The sequence below is a fragment of the Anas acuta genome, chromosome 2, assembly GCF_963932015.1.
Source record: "Anas acuta chromosome 2, bAnaAcu1.1, whole genome shotgun sequence".
NCBI classification, from domain to species: Eukaryota; Metazoa; Chordata; class Aves; order Anseriformes; family Anatidae; genus Anas; species Anas acuta.
The window spans coordinates 65642311-65657311 of NC_088980.1; the positions used below are offsets into that span (position 1 = coordinate 65642311).

A 15001-nucleotide genomic window follows, 5' to 3' on the forward strand; every position below is an offset into this window, starting at 1 on the left:
GAAAAAGAAAAAAAAATAGTGAAAGGTTAAACTTTAGCTTCACTTTTGGAAACATTGCAGTGGGATTCCCAGTACTACTGAAGACAAAATGATGCTAATACTATATAATGTTGTTTTCTAATAACCATTGTTGGTTTTTCTTCTTGAAATTCTCATATTTTTCTATTAGATGAATCAGGATAACCAATGTAATGAAGTGATTGCCCTAAAATGTTAGGTCACACTGGATATTTTGAGTGAAACAAAGCTAAGTAAGGGTGCTAAAACTGATTATAGCATGTATCTGACCTTTTGGAAGACATTAGATAAACTGTTTCATGGGTTGAGATTTTGCCCTATACCTTTTATACATGTTTTGTGTTCAAGTCTTCAACTTGACTTCTTAAAGGTCATGCATTTCTCATCTATTATTATGACTTCCATTTCATAGAAATGTAGAATCACAGAATGAGTTGGGTTGGAGAGGACCTTGAAGACCATCTAATTCCAACCTCCCTTGCTGTGGGCTAAGACACCTCCTGCTAGAACAGGTTGCCCAAAGCCCCATCCAGCCTGGCCTTGAGCACTTCTAGGGATGGGGAATCCATATATTCCATCCATCCAACTATATATTTCTGTATACTTTGACATCATTCTTTGTGTGCAACAGCACTGTGAATTGAAAAGATGTGAAAAATAAAAGTTTTGAAATAGCATTCCATTCTTAAAGCAGTTTTAAAAATCTTATTTTATTGCTAAGTGTCTTTAGAAATTATCAGGCATTTCTGTCATACTTGGCAGATACCAACATTGAGTTTGCCAAGCCAGAAATTCCAGGAAGTCACAGTTCAGTATGCGTGTATGCATTACTGTATGTATTTTGTTATCTGCTTGTAATCAGGCCATGTAGTATTGTATCACAATACTTAAAAAAGAGTAATTATCAAGGTGCAACTGCAAAAGCTTGTTCCTTATGTGATTAGGTTGGCAAAGGCCTTAGAAAGATGAGAAAGGCAGTTTGACTCTTGCATGGTTTTGTTTCTTATTCTGTAGGTGATGCTCCATGCAGTGTTGGGGTTCTGAGAAATAGCTGTTTCTTTCTGTGGTTCTACAGAGAGGGAAACAAAATAATAGAAGTGACATCACTCATTTCTGTGTTTTGAAAAACACGTCTGTTCATAGCACAAGGGAGTAATGAACTCTGTATGGAAATGGAAATACATGGAAGAATACAAGAAAACTCAGCCTCCTATTCAATATGCACTGGAAAAACTCACTATATGTATGTTTGATAAAAAACTGAGAGAGAGAAATATAACCAGCAGTTGTGTTTTAGTGGGGAAAAAAGTGGTTGGACGATATCAATCTGGGGTTAAACAATTAGTTCTACCGACCCAAATTACGTGAATTTACTCAGGCATTTGACTTTAACATTTGAACTTTCCATTAAGAAGTAGCACTGTACAGTACATTGGTTCGTGTTAAAAGGATTCAGAGTTGCTTAACAGTTGTTGCAGCAACTGGCAGGTAGACCAAATAGCATTTTTTTCTTTTTGTTTTCTATTCCATGTTATGAAAATGACATTTTAAGAAGTCTCTTGAGATAAGAGTTCTAGATGACTCTAAAAGAAATGCAGTGGTAAATTACTACGAAGACAAAGCACTCCCAAGGACATCTGAATGACATATTAAATGAAGGGACATTCAAACAAGATAAATTTTACATGATGAATTTTTACATGGATTAGGGAAGGTCACACGAAGAGCTGTAGCCTGGGATATGTCATCCCTGAAGAGGATGTTGGAGTGAAATGTGTAAGATCCTGTAAGTATCTTGTCTGTTGCTGTATCAAAAAGGCTGTTAAAGTCTCCGGCTGTGTGCAGCTTTGTTGGTACTAATAAGGTTTTTAACACTTCATGTGCTTCTAATGTGTACATTTGCAGAAACATACTGGGAAAGAAGAATGTGCACAGAAGATGAGATTTAAAGAGCTAAAGTAAAAAGAATTAAAGATGACATAAGTGGCTTTAAAACTATGTGAGAAGGAAGTACTAACTGCTAAAGCACTCTTGAATTTGGTGAAGAAAAGTAGAGGAAAGCATGAAGCTGAAAGTCAGATGTTCACCTTGGAAATAAGGCAAATATTATAACAGCATGATTAACCAGTAGAACAAACTACCAGAGAAGGTGGTGACTTTCCACCCCTTGAAGGCTTTCAAATCAAGAATAGATCATTTTCTGGAATTTAGGCTTTAGCCAAATAGTAGTTTACCTTAAAGGAGTTGAGGAACTGTGAGTTTGTACAACTCTGTGCCTTTGGCATGACACTCATGCGTACTGCTGGTACTGTTAACATTGAAAGATCTCCAAGACCAAGCTCATGAGGCATATGTATGTCCAGACTGGTGTGTGCCTAGGGACAAGAAGTCTTGATGAACTCTCATTATTACTAAGCAGATTGTCCTTCTCGGGCTCAGTACAGGCTAACTAAGGAAAAATTGATAGCCTGGGATACAGGAAGTTAGAACAGATTATTAGTAAACATTACTGTGGTTCTACAAATTTCCAGTTTCCCTGTACTAAATTGTGCCAAAGACCTAAGTGGAAATTAATCCTGTGGCCAGCTGCATTAACTTTCATCTATGTAGTTATGGTCATAGAGGACAGATGTGTTATACAACCATCGTCTGGCCTATATGGTAATCTTTTCCACTTTTTAATATTACTTTTTAAAAGTTTAAAATTACTTTTTTTTAAAAGTGCTTGCTGACATAGTCCCTTTGCCAAAGTGCCAGACAATGTCAGAGTTGCAATCTCTTTCTCTATTCTTTGATTGGGTTTTAAAGCCTTAAAACCTTAAGTCTTGTGTCTTGCTGGCTATTTTCCCTGACTGATAAGGATTTGCTAGTAGTTCTGTGGGGCTGCAAGTAGAGAAGCTGTTGTCTTTAGCGGTTTGCCCATAATACTGTACTATAGAGAGTAAACAAATAGAAGAGCATGGAAAAAACAGTTCCAAGCAAGTTGGCAAAATAACTTTTAGCAACTGTAAAATAATTTACTGGTACCTATGATAATATTTAATTGAGTAATGATTCTGATTTTGGTCTGTTAGAATGCATCCTAATCTCATTTTAAGTTACCTATTTTCATGGAGACAGGTTGAGCTGCCTTTCAAGACAGTTCCTTTGTTAGAACAAAACTGGAAATCTAAAAACATCATGGATGTTTTCACTTATTAAAATAGTTTTCCTTTTAACATAAAATAACCACTTTCAGTTTTTGACTTCTTAAAAAGTCTCTTCATACAGAATGGAGCAAAAATAAATATGTCTGTTCTGCATTTGGTTTTAATTCTTTTCAGCGGAAATCATACATTAACATAAATCTCTTAACAGTAATAAACAGTCAAACATGAAGAGAGACTGCTAGACAACTCAGTAGTTGGAGTATAGAAAATAGCTTTTCTTCAACGTCTTGAATTCCTTCTGTTATTTCTTACTTTCAGTGGAACTGGATGAATCACTTCCAAAGCATGTCCTATGCTTCATTTAGGCAAGAATATTGTCATGAAATAGTTTGTCACCATCCTTCATGTCTTCAGTAGAAATAATTTAGAAACGTGCCTTTCATGCTTTGGCTTCTGCAAATCTAAGATAAACCTGTGATTCCCCTCATACATCATTATTACAAGGAAGCTTCTACAAGCCAGGTGGCTTTTACAGCTCTCCAGTGTTATATCCCCTTCCTCACCTTCTGCTGCTCCCCTCTTGGGAAGGGAGGAGAGGTGACTACAGAGAGGGTTCGAGGCAGGTCACTGGGATAAATGCTGCTCTTCAAAGAGAGAGCGCTTTCTTTACTCATCTGTGTTCAGCAAGATTGTTGGACTGTTCATGCAGTGTGCAGTTTGTGTGTAAAGCACTGCTAAGTTTCTTAAGGGGGGCAACAGACCTTAGAATGGATGTTCAAATGACAAAATAGATGCTATCAAAATGAATGTTATCTGCATTGTTTTGTAAATTGTCTGTTTGCCTTTTGAGATTTTTTTTTTTAGAAATATATTATTGTACAGTGAAAAAAAGTATTTTCATATGTTGATGAAATATTGAAAAAATAATAACTGTTCAATACTAATAACTCAAAACTAATAACTAATAGATCGTACTAAATGTCCAGAAGGGCCTTAATGTTTAATAAGTACGTCCATTAACTTCCATTGCATTACTGTTACCACGGCTAAAAACCACAGCCCTTAGGATTTAGGCATCCATTTAGAGCTCTAGCTTCAGGTTTCCACTTAGAAAATTGTAATCAGAATTTTACATATAGAATTCAACATCTCTTTCCAGTTGAGTTTGCTCCTTAGTGCCAAAAATGCCATGTTGCACACAATATTATTATCACTGTTCATTGTTTGGATAACTGAAAAGGTTCATTGGTGAGAGGTGATACTTTATAAATGAACTGCAGGAACATCTTTCATGTATTTCATATCTTTAACTGTTTGTAATAGAAACTGATTTGGGAATGGGATCTATATTTTATGCTTATTTTAATATATTTTATTCCCTGAGAATTTTCTTTGAATTGGTTTCATTGTTGTTTTTAAATGGTATTTAGCAAAATTCATTTTGACAGTGAAAAATTTAGTTTAGAAAACTACAAAAAGTCACCATCCTTGAAGAATTGTTACAGTGATCTGAATTGTAATGCTAAATTTTGAAGTGTAATTGTTTCTTTTAGAGCAAATTCAAAAAAAAAGATGCTGACTGTGATAGACTTGGTAGTCATTGTGATGCCCCTTTAGAAATACGGGTTATCATGCTTTGTGTTTGTACTTATTTTCTCAAATTTGGATTTATCTGTGTGTTATTTCCCATTTCTTATACTTCACCAGTCTCTAAAATCTTCACATATATTTGTGTAAGTTATTTCTTTAATAGCATCGCAATTAAAGGTTTACAAACCAGTTTCTCTGAATTAAAAATAATAATATTAAAAAAATTGTTATTCATACACAAATGGGTAATGAGGAGTGAGAGTTGTAAAATAGATTATCTGTTGCTGCACCTGTTTCCTACTATGCAGGAGTTGACTATCTTAAGAAGATGGCCATGGTATTACTCATTAAGCAAAATAATGTAGTGAAACACTTGTATTTCATTTAGCTTGCTTGTTGTGTAACTGGTTATCTTTCCATAGAACTACAGAAGTGAATTCAGATGTTAGTCTGAACTCGTAATAAAATATTTTAATTTTTATTCTTTCATTTTTTCTAGAATTTTTTCTTTCTTGGACATAGTTACTTTGTGTCGATGTGCACAGGTTTCCAAGGTATGTATTTCTATTGTGCTTCTTTTTGTTCTTGTTGTTCTTTGGAAAGCTTTAACGTAATTACTTGCAAATCATGGGCTTTAAGGCAATCTCCTTCCTGTCTAAAATAGAAAGAAAAAAAAATCAAATATACCCTTACTGTTCATTAAAACAAATAAACAGTGGGTCCACAATTGCATTCAGATTCATAGTTGCTATGTTAGAATTCTGTTTAAAGACTATAGAAAAGATACCCAGTAGTGTATGCTCTATATCTGGAGAAAGGATTAAGCCCATTTTGGCATAATGGCATTTGCTTTTTATAAAGCATGCGGCCATATAACACTATTTTTCAAATGCATATTCTGCTTAAAATTCCATGTAGTTCAGTTAATGTGCACCATGTGTCTAAGAAGTTCATCCATCATTAGCTTGTCAAGCACAAATTATGTTAAATAAATGGACTACTAGTAGAGGAAAAAGGCACACAGAAGATAATAGAGAAAGCATGCAAAGTAAGCTTTTATGTTTAGCTAGTCTTTTTTTTTTTTAATTAAAATGAAAAATATTCTGGTCCTACATGAAGTGTGTACAATGAGACGTATTCTTATACAACATGAATTAACTTTCTAATTTCATGCTTTTCTCCATTTTTTTTTTTGTTTGTTTCCTTGTTTTATTATATAATTGTGTAACTGTTTCATTTCTATACCCGTACCATTTTGGTCCACAACTTCAATAAGTTTTTTGAGCTAACTAACATCAGGCTTTGTTAGAACGTTCAGGTAGTCTTGAATACATCAGAAGAAAACCAAGGTGATAAAACAATCAAAATTTTTTCTCTCAAAGCTGCCTCTTGTCGGTTGTTTGTGATTTTCTTTCAGTTTTTCTAAGTATATTTTTTTTCTCTCACTTTTTTTACTTTGTTCTACTTTAAAAAACTGTCATCTGTTACGTCGATAGTAGCAGACAGATTCTCAGACATGTATATGTTACTCAGCACATGGAAAGGCCTGATTCTAACAGTGGAAAGTCAGCAGTTTTCTGAAAGGCTTCTGTTTCTGTTCCTCTCAGAATAGTAACTACTGAGGCTGAGGAACTGTGGTTTTATTGGAAGGACTCTCAAGTGCAGTCACTTCTCTCCATATACATCTAACAAGAATAACTTACTAGACAAATTTACAAAAGCTCTTTTTAAAAATTGACCATTGAATATTGCTACGTTCATATATTTTATTTAATTTCTTCCTCTAATGCATGTTTTATGGGCATAAGACAAATCTCTGAAGTGTAATCCTTTTAGATCTGTATTTAATTTCCACAAATGCCCTGGTTTTAACCAGTTAATGTTTTAGGATTGCTAATATCTACAATTACATTTGTTTTTTAAAAACTGCTACCTAAAAACGTCTATTTTACTGTATTTCAGAGTTTGTTGTATTTGAATTTCTGAGACAAAAATGAAGGGAGCAGGCAGTGGAGGTATATAATCTCTTATTTGTTTTCTGCAGGCATGGAATGTTTTAGCTCTGGATGGAAGCAATTGGCAAAGAATAGACCTTTTTAACTTTCAGACAGATATAGAGGTTAGTGTCTTTGTTTATTTCATTCCTATGGTGATGTTTAAGTGCATAGCCCGTTTTGAGTACTCTATAGGCTGTGCTTGAGTTCTCACATTTTAAAGGTTAAAGTTCAAAATACTAAAACAGAGAAGGAGCATGTAGAAAGATGGCACTATATTTGACTTTTTTACACCGGATGAGTTTTAGAGTTCTGGTTGTTGGCAGTGTGTCAGCTAATTTGCAAATATTGTATACATACAAGGCTCTATAAATTAAGAACTGATCATTTCCAGAAAACAAAGATGTAAACGGTGCCTCTCGATTGAGATGCTGAGTCACTTTCACAACCTAGAGGAATTTTGTTGCTTGTCTCTGTGAGAGTGCCATCTAGTGCTGAATGCTCGCTGGACACTTGGCCCCAGAACTTGGAGACTGAAACAACAAAATGCTAACCAACTCTTCTTACTGCTGGCTTGGCCTGGATTTGATGTATATATTATTACCACTTTATGAACATTTGTTTCCTAGGGCTTTAATCTTGCCTGAGATGCATGTACATGTAGATTAAAGTCCTTTTCAGCATATAACAAAAGGATTACGGCAGTCTTATGTTTCATAAGAAAAAAATGTATTAATGCTATCATAGATGTGTTTAACAGAATAAAATTTGATGTTGGAAAATGAAGACAAAAATCCATAGAAAAATACAAGTCCTTAATTGTAACTGAACTAGTTTATAATTTGTGTTTGATAATATAAAATAAATTTAGAATACAATAACTAATTTGCTTCTGGATTTTATGTTAAGCGTCTTAGTTGCATGAATAAAATCCAGATGGGGATCATTTGGTATATTTTGCCAACTGGTTCAAACTGTTCCTTAAGCTTTACAGCAACATAGAGTAAATTTTCTCACCGTTCTATAAAAATTTTAATGCCAACTCCTCTGCTATACTGATGTCAAATACAAGAATATCGTGGAGGTAGGAAAAAGATTTTGGCATCTTCAAATATCTCAATGTGTCTAAGAAGTCTTGGAGGTCTAATTTCATTTTTTCACTTGCCTCTAAAAAAGCTGGTGTCTCTCATTTGCTAAAAAATAATAAACAAACCCTACCAGATCTGTGGACATTCTCTTGGTCAGCCTTTTTTGTGTCTGAAACTTTTCTGTTATTTAGGAACAGTGTTGGGCTTTTACATTTTTGCAGAGTTTGTCTTATGTTGTTCCTAGTGGTGTTGCCCTTTCAGACGTATTTGTAGTCTGGTGTTAATGAGAATGAATGAAATTAAGCTATGGTCCTCTTTTTCTATAAGGAGATACTGTGATTTTGAGCAATTCAATTACTTCAGTGTATTACATTTAAGTACTTTTGTAATATATATGTGTTAAATTTATTCCTAAGTGCAAGTTAAATGAACGAGTACTACAGAAATCAGTTCTGGATGAGAAATGTGTTCACATTCAGTGTCTTGTTTTTTCCTTAAACTGTTTTAGTATTTTTTTTTCTGTCTAGATTTAAGACAGGTAAAAGCTGCTAATTGTTATTTGGCAACTTTTTGCTCAGATCAATATTGCATTATCTGATGATATTGCACATAACATCAAGCGGTACTTGATCTGAGACTATCAGATAATGGAAAATCAGTTTTGTTATGAAATTTTTCCTATTCAAGACCTTATATGATACTGAATAAACTGAGAAAAAAGTACATGCTATAAAGGAAAAATGTTCTTTTCTAATGCAAAGATGTGTGAAGATCTTGAAGTGTGCCTTAGAATTTGTTGGTATGTGGCACCAAGCATAAGCTGGGATAGTCTAAAGAACAGGATTTTGAGTGACATTGAATTATTCAAACAGCTAAATACATTTGAATGCACTTAATGTTGTCTTTTTGTATATGCTGGTTTGGTGTTTTTTTAACATGCTTAAAGTAATAAATGGGTATGGAAAAATGTATCTTATTATTTGTTTCATTATTTTCTTTGAATAATACATTAGGTTTTGGCTTTTTTCCCCTATGTAGATTGAATCTGCATTATATGTAATTCATTGAGAAGACTTTATTCTTACAGTAAAGGTATTTAGCCTCTGCTGGGAAATAATTCGAAGTGATAAGAAAGCTCTAAAAAGTATGTCATTTCATGACGTGTATAGTTGCCTTCAGTTTGTTTTGAAGTAAAAATATTTGAGAATTTGAGATAGGAGATAATCTGTTACTCACAGACTAACAAATAAGCTCTGATATTTTCACATAGTTTTAGCTGGGACTTTAATATAACAGGTGAACAACAAAATCCAAGAAATGTTTTATTGTTTCAGTAAAATTGCTGCCATTGCATACAGAGAGGAAATTTAAAAATGCACTGCCCTGTAATTTATGAGTATTGTTTATTTAGAATAAGAGAGAAGAAAATAAAAGGTGCAGTTAGGTATATATTTGTCCTATTTGTTACAAGATCAGTGTTGATTTCTTTTTACTTTGTCTTCCTAAAATTAGACACAATGTGATGAGTAGTCAGTTGTTGCAGTGTTTACCTGTTTTTTGATATATTATTCTGTTTTTACTATGAAGAAATAAAATAAAAGTATTTCATAGTTGAAATAACATTTTTCATAATACTAGCTTGGAGCACTAGAAGTACTATTCTATTCTGCTTATTCCTTTCAGGGAGTAAATGCTTTCAGGGTGTAAATGAATAGCATTTTGTAACAAGCACAAGGTCAAATGGGAAGTTTTGTTTGTAAACTGTGCTCCAACTTTTCACAAATAATGAGGTATAATGTCAGTAAGTTCCATAGTCTGAGAAGTCCCTGGGCATTTCCAGGTGTTAGGAACAGACTCTCAAATATATCTGACTTTGAAGACTGGGAGGTAGGCTCTTGCAAGTCTTCTGGAGTTGAAGTGGCTGCTCCCACCAGGTGTCCAATACCTTCCTGTTTCAGAAGTAACCATCCCTATAGCAGGGACTGTAAAATAGGACTTACAAGGGGCTATAGTTGAGATTAAAATACTAGCCTAAGCACGCCTTCAGGGATAATTTAAAGTTGTATGCTGTAGTAATAACTGTAGTCCTTGAGGAGCAGGATGCCTTCTGTTCTGCCTCTGGGCAGTTCTTCAGATTGCCTGCAAATCTGACAGATCCTGAAGATCATTTTAGCAATTTTAATGGATAGGGTTTTGCTCAGACGAAAATCAGGCCACATATCATAGACTGAAAAAGGAAGAGAGATCTAAAAATTGAATTGAGCAGAACTTCTCTCATCAGGTAACCCGTTTTTCCTTAAAGCAGGAAAAGAAGTTCAATGAGGTATGGTTCTGGTAGGATTTAACTGGGACTGATTTTCAGTCCTGGCATTTTTAATTTGGTTAGAATGTTATGTCAGAATAAAACTCAACAAAATCTTCCTTTTATTTGGTTTAAGGGTCGTGTTGTGGAAAATATATCGAAAAGGTGTGGTGGGTTCCTGAGACAACTCAGTCTGAGAGGATGTCTTGGTGTTGGAGACTCCTCTTTAAAGTAAGTAAAGTCCTAGATTGAGACATCACTTACTTCCTAGTATCCAGACCAAAAGCAATTATTGTTACATTTGTTTGGGTTTCTAAGTACTGTCTAATGAACAAAATGGGATGCTTAAGTACCTTAGCAATGACCAAATGAGCCGTCAGTTTGAGATCAAAATATAGCTACTTTTTTTTCTTTTTTTTTTTTTTCTCTCATCTTCCAAACATATAAAATGTTTTCAGACTTGTACTTTAAGTATACTTTCATCAAGATTGTCAGTTTATAGTTAATCTTTTTGTTTGGACAAGAGGTGACCCTAGCAAGGGAATGAATAGTAAAGACTAATGCAGTTCAGTGTCTACAGAATTGGGAAAGGTGTGAGATTCTCCTCTTGTTGTAATGTAGGAGCAAACAGGCAACAGGAGCATCTCAGGAGTCTTAGCAGAGTCCTTTAAGATATGTATAAATTGAAATGTGCAACTTGTTCCTGCAAGATACATTGAATCCCTGTAAGCTTTTGCTAAATGCAAATTGGTTAATCCAGATTCCTCTGTGGATGTTTCTTTCCTTATTTAAACCCAAAGATGTAATTTCCTTATTTAAACCTGCAGCTGAAGGGTCCCTACATGACAAATACTACAGGGCTCAAAGCATGTTTGGAGGCAGGCTCAGAATATAACTTGCAGTCATTACACTTTGCTTGACTGTCAGAGCAGAGTGGGCTAGATGATGTTCAGTCTGACCTAGATACAAGCACAAAGATTTTTGTTCAGCAGTGGGCGTTAGGTTAGTGTCTCATGATCTTTAGCTCTTCCTAAGATTTACAAGCAAGTCTCATTCATTTAATTTGTCTCCAGAATAAATTAATGAGCATTTTTGATGTGTAATCTGACTTTCATGAGTAAAAGCCAGAGCATGTTTCCCCCTTAGAGGTTTTAAGGCTTAAAAACAAACAACAACAACAAAAAACAATAACAAAAAAAAAAAAAAACCACAAAAAACTAGAAATTTGGTTAAAAACAAAAACAAATAGAAATGTTAAGCTATTCTAAATTATTTGTTTTTATTTTTTCTTACTCTTTCCAGATTTTTTTGGGTGTTGCTAGAAGAGCCCTTTTAAAAATTTAAAATAAAAATAATAATAATCCACATAAATCCTCCAAGCTGCCAGAGCATTTGTGCATATGGTCCCTGTGTTCTCAGTAGTGGAAGTCAGGGCTGAAATGGAGGAGTTGGGGAAGGCAGGCACTGAGAGACGTGGGAACTAAGAAGGTAGCTGGGAAGGAAATACGGGTGTTGGAGGAAAGAGGACAGGTAGGCAACAGTTTTCCTCCCGATTAATTCAGTTTTTGTATTCACTCTATGCTCATGACTGCTGTTCAGAACACTAAGGCTAGGGGACTGAAGTGGGGGTTGTGGCCAGAACCAAAGAATTCAAATGGGTTCAGGTATTAGTGGTGTGTGAGAGGAGGAAGATGGCATGATTTACAATATTTGTGAATAGTGATATATTTAGTAAAGAGATATTTTTGTAGTTGTTCGATATGTAGCATGTGTAGATTGATGCAAATAAAAAAATGGACAGGGTTGGCTGAGACCAGCTACTGTACTGCTAGCAGTACGCATAAGTGCATCCATAATTACTAACTAGTGCAGATGGTAGTGTCTGAGAAACTTTAGGAAAGATGATGCTTTACCCCTGAAATGTAATCAGATGATACTGGAATTACCCAATGAATGATAAAGCTGTGAACTTTAAGACTTTCAAAACAGTAATATGAGAAATGGCTTTAATTTTGGGGTATTTGTTCTGAAAGAAGCTTTACCTATCAGTTTTGCACTGATCCGTTAGTTTTGGGGCTGGTACTAATTTCTCATTTTATCCTTCCTCTACATCCGCCTTTAGTTTAAAAAAAGGCAGTCATCAAAGTCGGTTATATTGGCTATACAAGTACTGAATGTTTGTGGCTCTGTCAGGACATGCCCCACAGCTGAATCTCAAAGTCTGTTTACCGTTCCTGCAAATTATTACAGAGTGTAGCGTCTTTCCAAGTGATTTGAAAAAAGTCTCGATTATAAATCTCACTCCACTACGTGAATTTTGGAATAGCTGTTTTGAGAATTCACGTGGAAACTATCACCAGTATAACTGCTTGCTGTTTTATTTATTTATTTTTCCCCATTGTTTTCAATCCACACTGGAGAGCCAGGAAGTTGTTGCCCGCTGAGTGTGTAGTTGGATCTGCTAACCACGGCAAGCCTCCAGACAAAACTGTTTTGTGTGTTTCCTCCATCACTGCCAATAAAATCCATGCAGTTGGAGGAAACATGGGCATAAAAACAGTGCTCTGAAATGCAGTGCAGCTGTAAATATTGCTCTGTAGAGATGAAAAGGAAGTTGATACATTTCTTCTGGGTAATTAGTGTAATGATATATACAGGCTTTTAGTGGTGTAATAGCTCCAATCATCTTTAGTGTACATACACAGTAATGCATACAGATGCATTTTAATTTTTAACACCATAAATAACCAATTTGCAATTCCCAGGGCTTTCCCTTAGTAGTCCAGGCGACTTAAAGCCCAATTCTGTGTTGTGCAGGCTACATTCCTGCATTTGCATTTGATGTGGGAGTCAGCTCCTTAATAAGACCTACAGAAATTTCAGTAACAAGATATATGAAAACTCTCCCCAGAAGCTTAAGTATGCTTAGTATTTAACTGATGTGATATTTCAACCCTTGTGTTCATTCCCTTAATGATTTTAGTTATGGCGTTTGAAGCAAATCCGTTCTGTTCAATGACAGAAATAAGCACCTTGCTCAAGCAGTATTTGAGAGAGGAAGAGCACTTGGTTTTAGAGTTACTCAAGACAGAACTTGCAATAGCAAAATGAAAAAGCAGCCACTGAACCAGATGTTTTACTCTATGGGTTGAAGAGCAAGCTTTTTCCCTGAGATGGAATTCATTAGGGGACAGAGTGCACTCAACTAAATTATAACAGTAATTCAGTCACTAGGCATAACAGTAATTCTCTAGCTTTTTGTTGCTGTTTTAGGACCTTTGCACAGAACTGTAGAAACATTGAACATTTAAATCTAAATGGGTGCACAAAAATCACTGACAGGTAAGTCAAAGAGTTTTTTTGTTTGTTAGTGGAATTTGGAAGAAGAAGTAGCTGAAGGTATTTTTAGTGTGTCTGCTGTTTTGCAGTACATGTTACAGTCTTAGCAGATTCTGTTCCAAGCTGAAACATCTGGATCTGACATCTTGTGTAGCCATCACAAACAGCGCTTTGAAAGGTTTAAGGTAAGAAGATTTAGTGTTTTGTATTAAAGAAAATAATTGAAAGAGCTGTTCAATATATAATAAAGTTGTTTTTTTTTTAAAAAAAAACAACACAGTGCTGAGCCTTAATATTGTGCATCAGCACTGACTGTATCTTGTATCTAGCACTTCTTGGGTGTGGACAATGATGTTTGTGTGTGGTCTTTTCTCATGGCTTTTCTGTAGAGGCCTGGCACAGTCCACTGGCTATCATTAACTTCTAACAGTGTGTTTAATTTGGGTTTCCCACTGTTATGACTATTTGAAGGCTGGATTTAACTTTATGTATTTTTTTAATTCTCCCAGTGAGGGTTGCAGAAATCTGGAACATTTGAATCTTTCCTGGTGTGATCAGATTACAAAGGATGGTATTGAAGCACTGGTGAAAGGGTGTAGTGGACTAAAAGCACTATTTCTTAGAGGTTGCACACAGGTACATAACTGCTTGGGTGATCCTTTAGAAATACATTTTTTCTTTCGGCTTTTTGAAATCTTCATGAATTAAAAAATATTGGTTTTTGTTACAATCTTTTGTTCAATATTACAAGATGTGTGCACTCCTTTGTCTAGTTTGGTTTGCTTTTAATTTCTTGTTTCTTTTCCTATGTCCAATTTAATTGCTAATACAGTTAGAAGATGAAGCACTGAAACACATTCAAAATCACTGTCATGAACTTTCAATCCTGAATTTGCAGTCCTGCACAGTAAGTATTTGAAACTTTAAAAGGTATATTATCTAAAAATCTAAACCATTTTCAAATGCTAATGAATTTAGTTGTTGCATACTTAAATAATTCAAATTGTACATCTCTGCAGTTTGCAGAATTTTATGTGGAATAGATATCTAAATTTAGATAATTTAGATAATAGATATCTAAAATGAACTGTCTATTCCACAGCTGAATGTAGATTTGGAGTGTTGGGTTATTTTTCCTCATTCCACCTTCACTCTAGCAAGCTCCAGAGTATGAATTAACTGTTCATTCAACTCAGATGAATTATGTATGTATTAAAACATACAGTTTTACAGATGTAGTTCATATTCTCCCGTATGTTAAGGTCAAACATTTTGCTCTGTTCATAATTTTAAGGTTTCTAATGGAGCAGAAGCCATATTGTGGGCTACATAATGGAGAATAAAATGCAATGTCATCATAACAGGATGATTCAGAACCATCTAAGTAGCAGAAGGGCATGGGTTTTTTTTCAGCATTAATGAAAGAATACATTGATTTGTAATGAAATAACTGGGAATCATGCATGTTTGTTTAATTCTACTTAAAGAATACACAAAAATTAAATTTGCTGTGGTTTATGT

General features: G+C 34.7%; 1 protein-coding gene across 6 annotated transcripts in view; it reads left to right on the forward strand.

The window, feature by feature from the left end:
- FBXL2 (F-box and leucine rich repeat protein 2) overlaps positions 1-15001 on the forward strand; it is a 74786-nt gene that overhangs the window by 18679 nt on the left and 41106 nt on the right. For 4 of the 6 annotated variants that reach the window (XR_011092573.1, XM_068670646.1, XM_068670645.1 and 1 more), the window contains exons 3-9: positions 5257-5311; positions 6802-6876; positions 10278-10372; positions 13415-13483; positions 13570-13665; positions 13990-14116; positions 14313-14387. Coding sequence is in view for 5 of the 6 variants with exons in the window: in XM_068670646.1 (XP_068526747.1) it covers positions 5257-5311; positions 6802-6876; positions 10278-10372; positions 13415-13483; positions 13570-13665; positions 13990-14116; positions 14313-14387 (592 nt within the window). In the remaining variant the exon portion in view is untranslated. Of the gene's footprint in view, positions 1-5256; positions 5312-6801; positions 6877-10277; positions 10373-13395; positions 13484-13550; positions 13666-13989; positions 14117-14312; positions 14388-15001 lie in introns of those variants that run through there. The other 2 variants (XM_068670648.1, XM_068670647.1) reach the window with 2 other exon arrangements.